Below are 14,326 nucleotides of genomic sequence, written 5' to 3'. Positions count from 1 at the left end.
CGTCTTCGGCGATTAAAATTTAAAGCGGCGCTGCATTGTAAAGGGAAGTTTCCCCTTACAATGCAGCGCCGCTTTAAATTTAATCGCCGAAGACGCTGAACACGTGGGTGTTGAAGAACCTGCATGTTAATACATTTACCCCTGCGTCTTATACACTGAGATACAGACCAGAGAAACGTCCTATTGTATAAATGTGATATATACACTGGAGACTGTGTCCTATATACTGACAAACAGACCAGAGAAACGTCCTATTGTATGTGTCCTGGAGAATGTGTCCTATATACTGAAGTATTGCACACATGAGATTAATAAAAAAACTGAGGCTATTATGTTTTATTTATAAATCCCTGAAATATTACAAAGAGCTGTACATTGACAGATTCAGCACATGAAGATATGTTTGACCCCCTTTACCTTGACGATCACTCTCCGCCTCACAACCTTGGTGGTCAGAGTCTCCTCGTCGTCTTCCACCCCTCCTTCACCCAGCTCCCGGTCTAGCTCGGTGTGCAGCCGACGCAGTACAAACTTTGCTGCTCCACGTACAATGTGCACCACATTCTGACAGCTCACCACAAAAAAGCCAATCAGGACTATGCAGACCCCCAATTCTGTCAGGAAACCCCACATTCTGCTCCCCCTCTGTCACCGTTCAAAAGAATGGGATATAAACTATGTTTCGATCTCTGGATCTGCTTGTTAAAACAACTCTATGTTGGTCTCTCTCCACAATCTAAATACGTTTTGCATATTCTGATCTTTTTCCTGTTTGTTTTAACAAAGCAACCCTGAAAACACCCAGTATTTTAGTATATTAATATAGATATAATGAGGGCAGAGCCCAATAACGCACTATTGTGAATGTTTAAAAATAACCCACCCCTCTCCCCTACAGTTTAGTCCTCTGAATATCTATTGATTCCAGGAAAGGGTCTCCCTATCATAAATCCCCCTGATCAGCACTTCTTTCAGAATCCAAGTGTCAGTCCGGAAATCAGCAGATGTTTCTCCCCATGTTCAGGTCTGGGGGCTAGGGGGAAGCCCCATCTGAGAGCTCCTGGGAAGATGTCAGTCTCTGCGTCTGAATATCTCAGCTGTTTGCTGGGAGGGACTGAAATCAGACCTAATGGTGAGGGTGGAGGGACACTTAATACCCCTTAAAATGGGAAGGGAAGCAGTAAATAAAGGAGGTGGTTGTAGGGCGACGTATAACCTCAGGGCTGTACTGAAAGTCACCGGGAGTCAGGAATTCTCACAGCCTTACATGTTTCTCTGTACAGGTCTCTTTATGAGCTTGTGTCCTGCACCTACTATCTGTCCAGCAAAACACTTAGGGTGTGGGTGACCCCTGCAGCGCAGTTACCTCTCCCAGCAGACTTGCGCTGTACACTGTGCTCTGCTGCATCACTCGTATCCTTGCGCTGCCCTTAAACGTTGGGTGAAGATCCTCGTATGCCAGGGGGGCACCATTATCATGGTGGGGAGATCGACGAGGAGAAGAGGGCGCTGGGGTTTCTGCACTCCAGTCCAGCACCCTGTAAATCAGAAAGAGAGACAGGTTTAGTATCTGCTCTATGCAACGACTTATCCTTGTGATGGGATAGTGTGACTTCAAGACTACTAGAGATTATATATATATACATATATATATATATATATATATATATACATACACATTAATCTATGTAGCGCTGCGTTATTTTGATGTAGGCACTCGGAGGCTATGGACCTTTGCTTTAACGCTTTCTCATTTGCTGCAATCATGCATATGTCCGACGTAGGATGTCTATTTAGAAACGTTATATACCAGTTCTTTTCAGACACAACTATCTGAACACTTATGGGACAAATCAGATGAACTCACCTGTATTTAAGCATGGTATTCCTTAGGTTGTGACCTGTCAATGAGTCTCTGAGAACTAGTTTTATGATATTAAGGCACTAAGAGACGACTTACCTTTCTACACTACCCCCTGTCACTCTGCATGTGGTGGGGGTCTCAGTTATCCGGGCCTGGACCCGCTCTGGTCCTGCAATGAGACACATGGACAGGTTGTTTAGAAACCATTGTCCAACCTCTCTCTCACTTGTTTTCTCCCACCACCATCTTTAACCTCTGACCTCCAGCTTCAGACTCCTCCTCATCCAGGTCAGGGGAGCCCGAAGATGGACGTGGCTGGGCATCCCACTCATCCTCAGCTTTGCTGCAATCCAGGGATGAGTCCTCAGGAGCCACGAGGGATGGGGACAGGCCAGAGGCCCAGAGAGGAAGGTCAGGCAGGTCAAGCAGCCCGTCAGGCTCAGCTGTTGCCATGGGGACTCCATCCAAAATAGACGCTTCGCTCCAATACTGGTCCAGTCGCAACGGGGAGGGTAGGGAGTAGTTGAGAGAGGCCGGGGAAAGCAGCTCATCCTGCGTCAAGGGGTGACCTATGGGAGGGGAGGATGGGGAAGGGGGTGTCACACACACTCACTCTAAATACATGTAGATGCAAACAATTCCCACTTGCCTCCCACATCTGTGAGTACCATTTTGTAGTCCAATGCTAATCTTAGTGACAGCACTGCATATCCACAAATAACTACTATCACATAGCTCTTCAGTTGTTTGCTATAGCTGATCGCTTACCAGTTCAGAATCAGAACTCACTGTTATGGATAATAAAGTAGGACTTAAAAAATGTAACTCCATTGCACTCCTCTCTTCCTCCTCACCAATTATATCACATACCTGTGTATGGAAGCCTTACTGGTAATGTGGACCCACACATCAACATGTGTATGTTCAAGGGAAGATAGAAAGTGACATCATGACATGTAACAGTGACATGTTTAATGGGTCAGTATACAATGCGGTACATTTATCAATCCTTCTAAATAGGATAAGTGGGGGTGTTGCCCTTAGCAACCAATCAGATTCTAGCTATCATTTTCTAGAATGTACTAGATAAATGATAGCTAGAATCTGATTGGTTGCTATAGGCAACACCTACACCTTTCCTTTTTGGAAGTTTTATTAAATCTAACCCAATGACTCTACGACCATGGCATGTTATGATATGAATAGTTCTCAGTTTTTATAGGGTTAAGGGGCCAGACATTTAAAGTGCAGAAGAGGCAGCCATTTTGTGTGATGAACCAATAAAATTACACACAGAAACTAGTAACATCATTTTTTATGTTTTGTTTTGCTTAAACCACCGGTTTTCAGGGGACAATAAGTAGTGCCACATGTGTGCATCATAAATAATTATTGTGCCCATTAGCAATCAAATAGTATTGTCCTCTTAATATTAATATATATTCATATTGGCCCCATGATATAATACAATGATATTGACCCCTTTTGATATTGCCTGTTAATCATTAAATAATTATTGTCCCAATAATTCAAAAGTCAGTGGTGCCTCCTCTTATGTCCTGAATGGCAAGATAGCTCAAACAGCATGTTTGAGCTATCTATCCAATCAGAAGCAGGAATTAAAATATCCTTCTTGCTCTGGTGCTTTGAATGCAATTTATCCAGCGCTTTAGCTGTTTTCAGATGCCATACATCGCCAGGCATTTAACATCCCAACCTGAAATCATCCTATTGTAAATGCGGCGGTTTGGAGCAATAAGCCGCCGGCGATGTGTGATTTTAAAACCACCACCTAACATGATTTTTTAGTTACCCCTTCCAGGGGCAAACGCAGGAGTTTTAAGCAGGGTTCCCCCCCCCAAATATATAGAGCTGCTGCTCATGCGGCCACGCATGCGCAGCAGCGCCATTTCGGCGATGCTGAATTGAACAGCAGTCGCGGCGCTGTCAAAGAAGTGTTCGCGGTAGTGCTGTATTGTAGTATTGGAGAACCAGAAACCCCCCTGCGTGCGCCGCTGCCGTCATGCGCTACCGATGGCGCTACTTCCTTCTGTAATTAATTGATATGGCACATTCTCCTGAAAATGTATCTACCCCACAACATAATGGCTGCCTCTACTATGTCTAAGTGACGGGTGCATATTTAGTGTGCACTAACAGCATACAGGACCTGTTTATAACAAATGTAGTAGTTTTGTTCCCTCTGTAAACAAAACAAAGATTAAGAAGCTCATGGTACATACTTACAGTGAGATATATTAGGGTCAGGTCCCTATATAGAGTGTGCCAGGCTGAATGTGCAGTGTGTCAGGCTCCTTGTCACCACACCATCACCCAGCTGTTTGAGCCATCAGCAGTGACAGCCACCCTGCCACGTGTCACACCCTGTCTGCTACTTTTAGAAATATGAGAGCCCTCACAAGGGGGAGGGAGAGTGGGGCCTTTGCAGGAGAAACCCACCATGCGCTGCCTCCTAACACGAACATGATTTAAACATCAGAATGATAGAACTCACCCAAGAAACAGCACAACGGTGTAACCAGCGGGCACAATGCTGGCAGAACATCAAAGCTTTACAAAGTACAAACCAACAACCTACACTGCCACAGATACACCACAAATCACAACACTCATGCACACAAACAAGGCAAACACATACATAATACAGAGACCTCCACGCTACTGACCATCCCACCGTGTTTACAGAACCTCCCTGTGCAGAGATAACCCTTGGGGGTCATGTACAAACACCAAAAATGTCAATCTGCAGCGATAAAGCCGACCCTGCCAGCTTTGTGGCGTCATGCGCCTTCTTTTCTGCCATTGTGCCTGTTTGTGTTTTCATTCACTGAACAGCCTGTCAGAGTGGAGTCGATTGGAGGATATGCACATTTGTACTCAATATTATGGACAAATCTTGCCGGACACGGCTGGATAAGAACAATGCATTCAATGCATCCAAATTATGCCTCTGAATTTGCACAAAAAAAGGAAATTATCAGAAATAATACACGAATGAACATCAAGAGGTATAGACAGCTTATATTTGGGGTGGTAGAAGAAAAAGCCAGATATTTATACACTCTTATAAACACCTTGGCAAAGCCTTGCTTAGATCGTGGTTGGATAAAACACTACAAAACTAAACCAATCAGAGTGTAAAAATGTGCAACAGATTCTTTTTTTTCAGTTAGTAAATGACCTCCTGTATCTATATTAATATGACATTTTTAGATGATGTGCATAGGTGGCATTATTTTATATGCATTTCTTCATACTACTGCTTTTTTGGTGAATGTAGGAGAATACATATGCAAAGTGCAGTGTATTCTTTTTCTCCTCAGATAGACAGGAACATAAACTGCACAACCAACAGAGTCAGGAAATGCTGAATTCTAAAATATCTAACGTTCTTCTAAATTAAAAGATGTTTTCAATGTGAATAATTAATACTTAATGATTTTCAGACTTTTTTTTGGCAGTGCTGGTATAAATGCTATTCTTTAGGTTATGTCAATGCAGTGTGATATAAGGTTACATTTGTATTATGTAATTATGTGAATGCAGATCCACATTAGTTTCATGCAGACATGTGAGAGTGTATTCCATATGACTATATAAGGGCCGCAGAGATACATCCATCCCTCAGGAGTATGGGTGGGTTTGAGGATGAGAGGGGCACCTGGTCCTGACTGAAAGAGGTAGGACGGTAGCATGAGGAGGTCAGAGGTCAGAGGTGAACGGAGAAGCTCAGCAGAGGGTGAGAGAGAAAGAGAAAGGAGAGAGAGAGGGTGAGACGTACATACATTGACTCTAGCCCCCCAGTATTTCTCCAAGGGGTGGGTAGGAAGATGGGAGAGACATGGATCATACCAGTTAGGAGTTAGAAAAGGAGGCATAGATCTAGGTGTGTAGGAGCAGGCAATCCCCACAAATCTTCTCTAGGTCACTGTCTATTTTATGTTGGTGAATGTGAGAATTGTGAGTGAGTGTTAATGTGTACCCACTGTGTACACACAGCGGAGGCAGCCAATTTTTGCTGACAGAACCAATACTCACAAGAATGTATCCTGTCAATTCAGTAGAACTAATTATGTCACTGAAGCCATATAGTTCTCAGTAAAAGGATGTATTCTCCAGAATATAGCTTCCTCCGTGGTGTGTCTGCGTTGGGTCCAATGTAATACAATCTATGTAACCTGACGTGTTGCTCCTATTGCCACATTGTATCCCTTTTCCCATTCAATGGAGCATCATGTGGATGGAAATAAATTTGACTCAACTACCTTTAAAAAAGTGTATTATCTGCCGACACCGTCATTCTGATGTCCAGTATATTAATTGCCAATGACTGAATTAGCTACTAGTAGCAGACATTCTGCATGGCTACAGAACTCAAGCTCTTTAGCTACAACGATAACATTTAAATCAATTGTTTAAAGAATACAGTGTTGCTATACTCCAATGTGACATTAAAATATTCTCTCCCCACATGAATACTTCAATAGGGACACAACACTTGCCCCCCCCACCATTTGTTCAAACCAGCAGGGTCTCAACACAAGCGGTCCTGGATCACAAGTACCAAGACCCTGCTATATTGAGCAAACTGCGGGTCCCATAGAAGGCATTCCAACTTATATCTAATAAGAATCATTAGGTAAGACCAAGTAAGCCCTATATTTCACATCCTTTGTCCACTTACCTGGTGAGGATCCCCATGGGATTGTACCATTCCTCTGAGAGGGGGAAATGGATCCGTCGCTGTTTGTGTAACGGCGCTCGCCCTTCAGACTTCTACTCTGACGCCCAGATCCCTCCAACATGGTCACAATCTCATTGCGGTCAATGTTGCGGAGAGCTGTGTATAGGTCTTCTACTGCAGGTTTTCATTAAAAAAAAATGTGCGCTATTAACAACTGAAATCCCTGCACTTTTTATTACACATAGTAATGGACTGTTCCACTTGGTATAAGTAAGGGGTTCTTAACCCATGGATCCTAACTCAAAAATACTGTTTATGGTGGATCCCCATGACACTGTTGCATAGTTCCAACCAGGCCTGGCTTTGTGTATAGGTCACATAGGACTGGGGCTCGGGTGGGAGGTGAAGTAGGATGCCCCTTGTCTCATTATTCACATTTACTAATGTTTTGCTAAGCTCCAACAGGTGGTATAAATTCATATATATTTGTATTTTCTTTATCTGTAGATCAACTGTTAATGTGGAAGCAAATGTGGTGAGGCACAAATGCCTGTCAACATTATAAAATAATTTTTTTCTTTTAATAATGGAGTGAAAATCCGAGTATTTCTCTTGTACAGAATGGGATGCTGGGGAGGAAGAGGTCATCGAGCTCTGTTATAACTGGGGAAGGGGTGGTAATGTGGAAATAAAAATGTAGATCTGAACCGGATAACAATAAAGAACTATTTATGAATGATAATTTAATATACTGAATTATATTTGAATAAAAAAAAAATCAAATTGAATACATCAGTAAAAAAATTAAAAGCAAATAGATGAGTAATTCAAAAGTGAACTATGGATCCCAAAGCTGACTTTCAGACTTAATGTAGCTCACAGGACAAAAAAGTGTAAGAACTTCTGGTATCGGAGCGTTAGCAGAAACAGGAGGCATTAAAGCAGTTCTCACCTTCCAGTGTTCTTTATTGATCAGTTTGTCAACCTCCTGCTGCAACTTACATTATTTTTACTTTTTAGTTCTCAAACCATGTCATTATATGTATGTATTACCACCTGGACAGCCTGGCATACACTCACATGCTTGATGGGCCACCTGTTGCCCTGGGCTAACAATGTTACCCCAGCAGGGCTTATCACTAAAACCTTGGCCTTAATTCCTTTGCAGCCGATTGCTAAACTCTCCCTAGCAGCAGGGTAGTCGGCTGCCACTCAGAGTGTACCTACGTTTTGCGTTGGAACCCTGCCGTGAAGCCCAGAGTTCTAGTAAAGCTATGCTCTGCTCCAGCAATGAGTTTGGATTCTCCACCCGAATCCTGTTGATGTCATCCATCTCGAACTGCAACTCACGGGCCAACTCTGTAAACAGGACATCAAAACGTTTATAGTATCCTTTTTTAAACAAATAAAAATTATCTGAATAATTGAAAATATTTCTTCAGTGACACGCTGTAGTATCTTTAATGCACGAGCAACTGTGAGCAAATAGAACATACCAGATGATCTAAGGGCATTGATGACAGTAGTGTAAGCCTATATGGCTTCTGTCGCAAGTGATAACGGCATTAGCAAAGTGTAACAGTGCATTCATTTATATAACAAGTAGCTCATGTGACTATACTCTAAGCCATCCTGGGGTCATCTGAGAAGTCTGTGGGTTAGCACAATTTTCTGGTGGAGGACTTGTTAACTATACATTGGACATGTTGTGGATACTATGAAGATTATCAAGGACATCTTGCATGATAAAGACACAGTTGGTTACTGTCATGAAAAATACACTCTGAATGTGTTAATGGGTTGATATTTACTGCAAGGGAATGCATCAATCAGTGTTAGCATTGGGGCTGGATTATGGGCTAAATCAAGCAGACCAATCATAAGATTTAACTCTAAAACCTGACAATCATATAATGATGAATATATATATATATATATATATAGACACTGTCCAGGTTGGAACCATTGCATACAATCTAGCTGTAGCTATTTTGTGGCCTGCCCAATGTTCAAAGCAGCTCATTAATTCTGTAGGACCTGTGCCTCATTGTTGATGACGTGCCTTAATGATGTCAGATGTCTCTGTGGATTCGGTAGCCTACAGTCTCAGGAATATTTGTTCCGCCCACAAAATGTCTACCTGGCTGTGTGTGTAATTGTTTGTTAGGATTTATAAACAAGATGTTGTGTAGATCTACCTATATTTCACTATAGATCATGACACCCAAGCCCAACTGTATGCAGCCTGTGGCTTTCTCATTGGTGCCAAACTTCAAGTCTCAGCAGGCAATCTGGGACTAGTAGTTCTATAGCAGGTGGAGAATCAATGGTTACCTACATAGAGAAATATTATTATCAGAATGTTCCTGTCACAACCTGTAAAATCAAGTCCTTTCTTCAAAACAACCTTAAAACTTACATCCCAACTACAGGACCATTAAACATTTCCAACACATAGTACAGTTACAGCCTTCATCAGCACCTAATGGAAATTATGTTAACATCAGTTAGATAAAATACTGACCAACAATGAAAAAGAACAATGTGTCAACATAAAAATAAGACATTTAAGATAAAGTAAAGAAAACCATATAAATTCATACTAGATCCATTGTCCTGTCCACCATAAACACACCTCCCTCTCTACGGTAGACACACTACTATGTTGACGCTAGACACACACCACTCTGTCCACCGTAGGTTCGCTGCCCTGTCCACTATTGACACACCACTCTGTCTATACAAGACACATCATCTTGTCAATGGTAGATTTACCACCCAGTCCAAGTTAGATACACCACCCAATTCACACTAAATACACCACACTAAATACACCACCTCATCCACCCTAGACAGATCACCTCATCCAGATACACGAAACTGTCCAAGCTAGAGACACCATCATGTACAAACTAGACACACTACTTTGTCTATGCAAGACACACCACACAGTCCAAGCTAGATACACCACCACTTAGACAACTTAACTTGTACATGCTAGATGCATCAGCCTGCCCGTGCTACATGCATCACCCTAGTCCACTCTAGACACACCACCTCATCCCCTCTAGATACAGCACCCCTTCGATGCTAGACACACCACCCCATCCAAGCTGGACACACCACCCCATCCACGGTAGGTATACCACCCCATCCACGGTAGACACACCACCCCATCCACGGTAGACACACCACCCCATCCATGCTGGACACACCACCCCATCCAAGCTGGACACACCACCCCATCCACGGTAGGTATACCACCCCATCCACGGTAGACACACCACCCCATCCATGCTAGACACACCACCCCATCCATGCTAGACACACCACCCCATCCATGCTAGACACACCACCCCATCCAAGTTGGACACACCACCCCATCCACGGTAGGTATACCACCCCATCCACGGTAGACACACCACCCCATCCAAACTGGACACACCACCCCATCATCATCAGCTATTTATGTAGTGCCACTAATTTCGCAGCGATAGACAGAGAACTCATTCGCATCAGTCCCTGCCCCATTGGAGCTTACAGTCTAAATTCTCTAACATACACACAGACAGACAGAGAGACTAGGGTCAATGTGATAGCAGCCAATTAACCGACTTGTATGTTTTTTGGAGTGTGGGAGGAAACCCACGCAAAAACGGGGAGAACATACAAACTCCACACAGATAAGGCCATGGTTGGGAATTGAACTCATGACTCTAGTGTTGTGAGGCAGAAGTGCTAACCACTAAGCCACCCTGCTGCCCTATCCAACCTGGACACAACATCCAAACCACGGTGGACACACCACCCTATCCACGCTAAACACACCACCCCATCCAAGCTGGACACACCACCCCATCCAAGCTGGACACACCACCCCATCCATGCTGGACACACCACCCCATCCACGGTAGACACACCACCCCATCCAAGCTGGACACACCACCCCAACCACACTAGACACACCACTCCATCCAAGCTGGACACACCACCCCATCCACGCTGGACATCCCCCCAACCATGCTAGACACACACCCCCATCAAAGCTGGGCTCACCACCCCATCCAAGCTGGACACACCACTCCATCTAAGCTGGACACACCACTCCATCTAAGCTGGACACACCACTCCATCTAAGCTGGACACACCACTCCATCTAAGCTGGACACACCACTCCATCTAAGCTGGACACACCACCACATCCATGCTAGACATAGACACACCACCCCATTCAAGCTGGACACACCAGCCCATACACACTATACACACCACCACATCCAAGCTGGACACACCCACCCCATTCACGCTGGATATCCCCTCACCCAGCTGGACACACCACCCTATCCACGCTAGAAACACCACCCTATCCACGCTGGACACACCACCCCATCCAAGCTGGACACACCACCCCATCCAAGCTGGACACACCACCCCATCCAAGCTGGACACACCACCCCATCCAAGTTGAACACACCACCCCATCCACGCTAGACACACCACCAGTACAGAGTGCTCTTATGGTGATGCCTGCTGCCTTGCCTCAGACCACTTATTATCAAAGCTAGTTTCTGCAAGCAATTGGCACAGAGATATGGTTCACATACTTTTAAAATTCTGGAGTCCAGATTTAGGTGTTGGGAGACAGGGGTTAGTAACGCATGTCAAAAAGGCAGCAGAATGGAGAAAGGAGACTCTTATAGACTCTGCATTGCCGAGCAATAGCCAGGTTGCCAGATTATTCATTATCTTTGGCATTTCACTGTGTTTACTGAAACAGAACTTCAGCAATTAATCCCTGCTGTGCTAAATAGTATGATACATTTATTTTTTTGTATCATGGCTAAGTCCCAGGTATCAACACTCACTATAACTTACAGTCAGGTTCCAGTGCCTGCTAAACATCAGATCGTTGACCCAATTTTATGTATCAGTTTATCATCAGAACGCCAGGTGAGGTCTGCTATTCCCAGCAATCTCCAGTCTGCTGTTTCCTCCGATATGGGATTGTTTTTGAGTAGTTACTGTGTTTTGTTCTCAGTAAAAGCCAGTACTTGTTATCATATGGCTACCATTCACTGGGATCCATCATCTAAGTTAGAAACTATACAACAGCTGTGCATATTATTAAAAACACCACATCCAAACTAGATACTCCATCCCCGCCGATGCCAGATGCACCATCCCGCCCATTCTAGATACACCAATCTGTCAAAGCTAGATGCACCACCCTGACCACGCTAGCTACAATCGCCCTGGTAATGCTAGATACACCTATCTGTCCGCGCTAGATACACCAACCTGTTCACGCTAGGAAAATAAATCCGTCCATACAATACATATCACCATGTCCAAGATATTCATCCCCTGCCTTGTTCAAAATATAATTACCTATGTTATCCCACCACTCTGAGTACACTGTAACTACAGGTTTTCTGACAATGTCACTGGTTCCCAGCAGGCTGCATTTCCTTGAATTCCTAGGAGGAGTGGCATTGACAACTCATTGACAACTCTGCTACCTGAATGCAAATCAAAACTAAATTTTAAAATGAGAAGTCTGCTGTGTGTAGAAAAATAAATATCTTCCAGTTTAGTAAGCTTCTGAAACATTTACATATGTAGATATTTTATATAAGGCACTATGCATTTAATGGATAGTGGACCTTTAGCTTGCATTATTGTCAGGTGGGAACTGCTGACCCAGAGATTCTGGTAGTATGTTAAATTTACTAACATCGCCCTGTGGGGACGGAGGGGAACTGAATTGTTCTGTACCTGACATGATAATCCCTGCCCTCACCAGGTGCTGTTCTCAATCTGCAGGATTGTTTCCAGCAAGTGCACTTTTTAACTCCATAATTTGTGCATTTTAGAGGGAACGAGGCTTTAACCCAAAGCATCCAATCAGGTATTAGGTTTCATTAGTCTCAAAACACTTAACTGTTAAACGTTGATATCTGGTTGGTTGCTTTTGGTTACAGAACATCACTGCTCTGTAAATCAAGTTACTAAATATGTCACATGCTGTCCATTGAGTACCGCTAATCTCTTTCTGTTTATGTTGATACCCATTTTGTTAATCTTGATGAAAGAAAATAACTAAATGGATCTATTTCAATGACAGGTAAATTCTTCCCTGCTTCCCCAAATTGTATTTGTATTATTACTTAAATAAATGTACCAAGCTAAGTGATCTTGTTTTGAAATCGGAAAATTGCAGCCATAAATAATGATTCAGTGCTTATAACAATGCCAAAATACTTTAAATGGCAGGGCATGGTAGGGATTATAGTTCCAAACAACTGGCGAGGCGCTGTGTGCCTATTTCGTATTACATTACTTTAGTGCAGTACCATCATACAACCTATAGGTGGTGCTCTGTGACTAAAGTTTGCAGACAATGTTTTACCGATAATAAATCGGTTTGTAGGTGTCAACCATAGCCCCCTCCCTACAGGTTGTGTAAAGTTACTGCACATGTGAAAAAATGAATACACTGCTTACATTTTACCAATAGCTCCTAAATGCTAACAGTTTACACATTTTAATCAGTAGGCTGAGCCATCAAGCACAGGCCTAAACAATAAGACTTTATAACATGTAATATGCACATATGGGTTTTCTGTGACTGCTGCATTAAAATGGACAGTGACAATATGTTTAATTCCTTGATTAATTGAGCCTACAGGTGCAGCAATCAAAATAATACATATATATATATTACAGCTTTGTGTATAGTTAGTTAGTGTGAGGGGCATATCTGTTTAAGTGTTGGTATGTAAGCTCACCAGCCCAGCTCAGACCCAGGTGCTCTGATATAACGGCCATCTTCATTTCAATACGGTCTGTGCCACTGAGAGAGCCTGGGGAGACAGGGAACATGGAGGTGACATTGGAAGAGAAAAGAAGAAGCAAAGGAGGATAAAGAAGAAAAAAATAAAATCTATTTGGGGAAAAAGAAGTAGGAGGCAGTAAATGCTAATATGAAGGAGAGAGTTAAAGGAGAGAATGAGAAAAAAGTAGGAAAAAGTTTGAGAAAGGATTAAGAGGGGAGTGTGAGAAGAGAGTAAGAGGGGAGTGTGAGAAGAGAGTAAGAGGGGAGTGTGAGAAGAGAGTAAGGGGAGTGTGAGAAGAGAGTAAGAGGGAAGTGTGAGAAGAAAGTAAGAGGGAAGTGTGAGAAGAGAGTAAGAGGGGAGTGTGAAAAGAGAGTAAGAGGGGAGTGTGAGAAGAGAGTAAGAGGGGAGTGTGAGAAGAGAGTAAGAGGGGAGTGTGAGAAGAGAGTAAGGGGAGTGTGAGAAGACAGTAAGAGGGAAGTGTGAGAAGAGAGTAAGAGGGGAATGTGAGAAGAAAGTAAAAGGGAGTGTCAGACGAGATTAGGAGGGGAGTGTGAGAAGAGAGTAAGAGGGGAATGTGAGAAGAGAGTAAAGGGGGAATGTGAAAAGAGAGTAAGAGGGGAATGTGAGAAGAAAGTAAGAGGGGAATGTGAGAAGAAAGTAAGAGGGGAGTGTGAGAAGAGAGTAAAAGGGGAATGTGAAAAGAGAGTAAGAGGGGAATGTGAGATGAGAGTAAGAGGGGAGTGTGAGAAGAGAGTAATAGATGAGTGTGAGAAGAAAGTAAAAGGGAAGTATGAGAACAGAATAAGAGGGGATTGTGAGAAGAGAGTAAGAGGGGAATGTAAGAAGAGTGTAAGAGGGGAATGTGAGAAGACGGTAAGAGGGAAGTGTGAGAAGACAGTAAGAGGGGAATGTGAAAAGAGA

General features: G+C 43.2%; 1 protein-coding gene and 1 long non-coding RNA gene across 10 annotated transcripts in view; one reads left to right on the top strand and one right to left on the bottom strand.

Annotated features, from left to right (window-relative positions):
• Positions 1–14,326, bottom strand: part of ANK1 (ankyrin 1) — a 174,130-nt gene that overhangs the window by 18,238 nt on the left and 141,566 nt on the right. For 8 of the 9 annotated variants that reach the window (XR_012691194.1, XM_075207083.1, XM_075207085.1 and 5 more), the window contains 6 exons: positions 13,358–13,432; positions 7,797–7,928; positions 6,570–6,743; positions 2,125–2,433; positions 1,961–2,033; positions 1,367–1,538 (listed from right to left, as the gene is read on the bottom strand). Coding sequence is in view for 8 of the 9 variants with exons in the window: in XM_075207083.1 (XP_075063184.1) it covers positions 1,367–1,538; positions 1,961–2,033; positions 2,125–2,433; positions 6,570–6,743; positions 7,797–7,928; positions 13,358–13,432 (935 nt within the window). In the remaining variant the exon portion in view is untranslated. Of the gene's footprint in view, positions 1–417; positions 1,325–1,366; positions 1,539–1,960; positions 2,034–2,124; positions 2,434–6,569; positions 6,744–7,796; positions 7,929–13,357; positions 13,433–14,326 lie in introns of those variants that run through there. The other variant, XM_075207091.1, reaches the window with a different exon arrangement.
• The window catches only part of LOC142151445 (uncharacterized), a 404,300-nt gene that overhangs the window by 262,792 nt on the left and 127,182 nt on the right, over positions 1–14,326 (top strand). The gene's annotated exons all lie outside the window — the stretch shown is intronic.

Source organism: Mixophyes fleayi, chromosome 4 (genome assembly GCF_038048845.1).
Source record: "Mixophyes fleayi isolate aMixFle1 chromosome 4, aMixFle1.hap1, whole genome shotgun sequence".
NCBI lineage: Eukaryota > Metazoa > Chordata > Amphibia > Anura > Limnodynastidae > Mixophyes > Mixophyes fleayi.
This window is presented reverse-complemented; position numbering and strand designations above follow the sequence as displayed.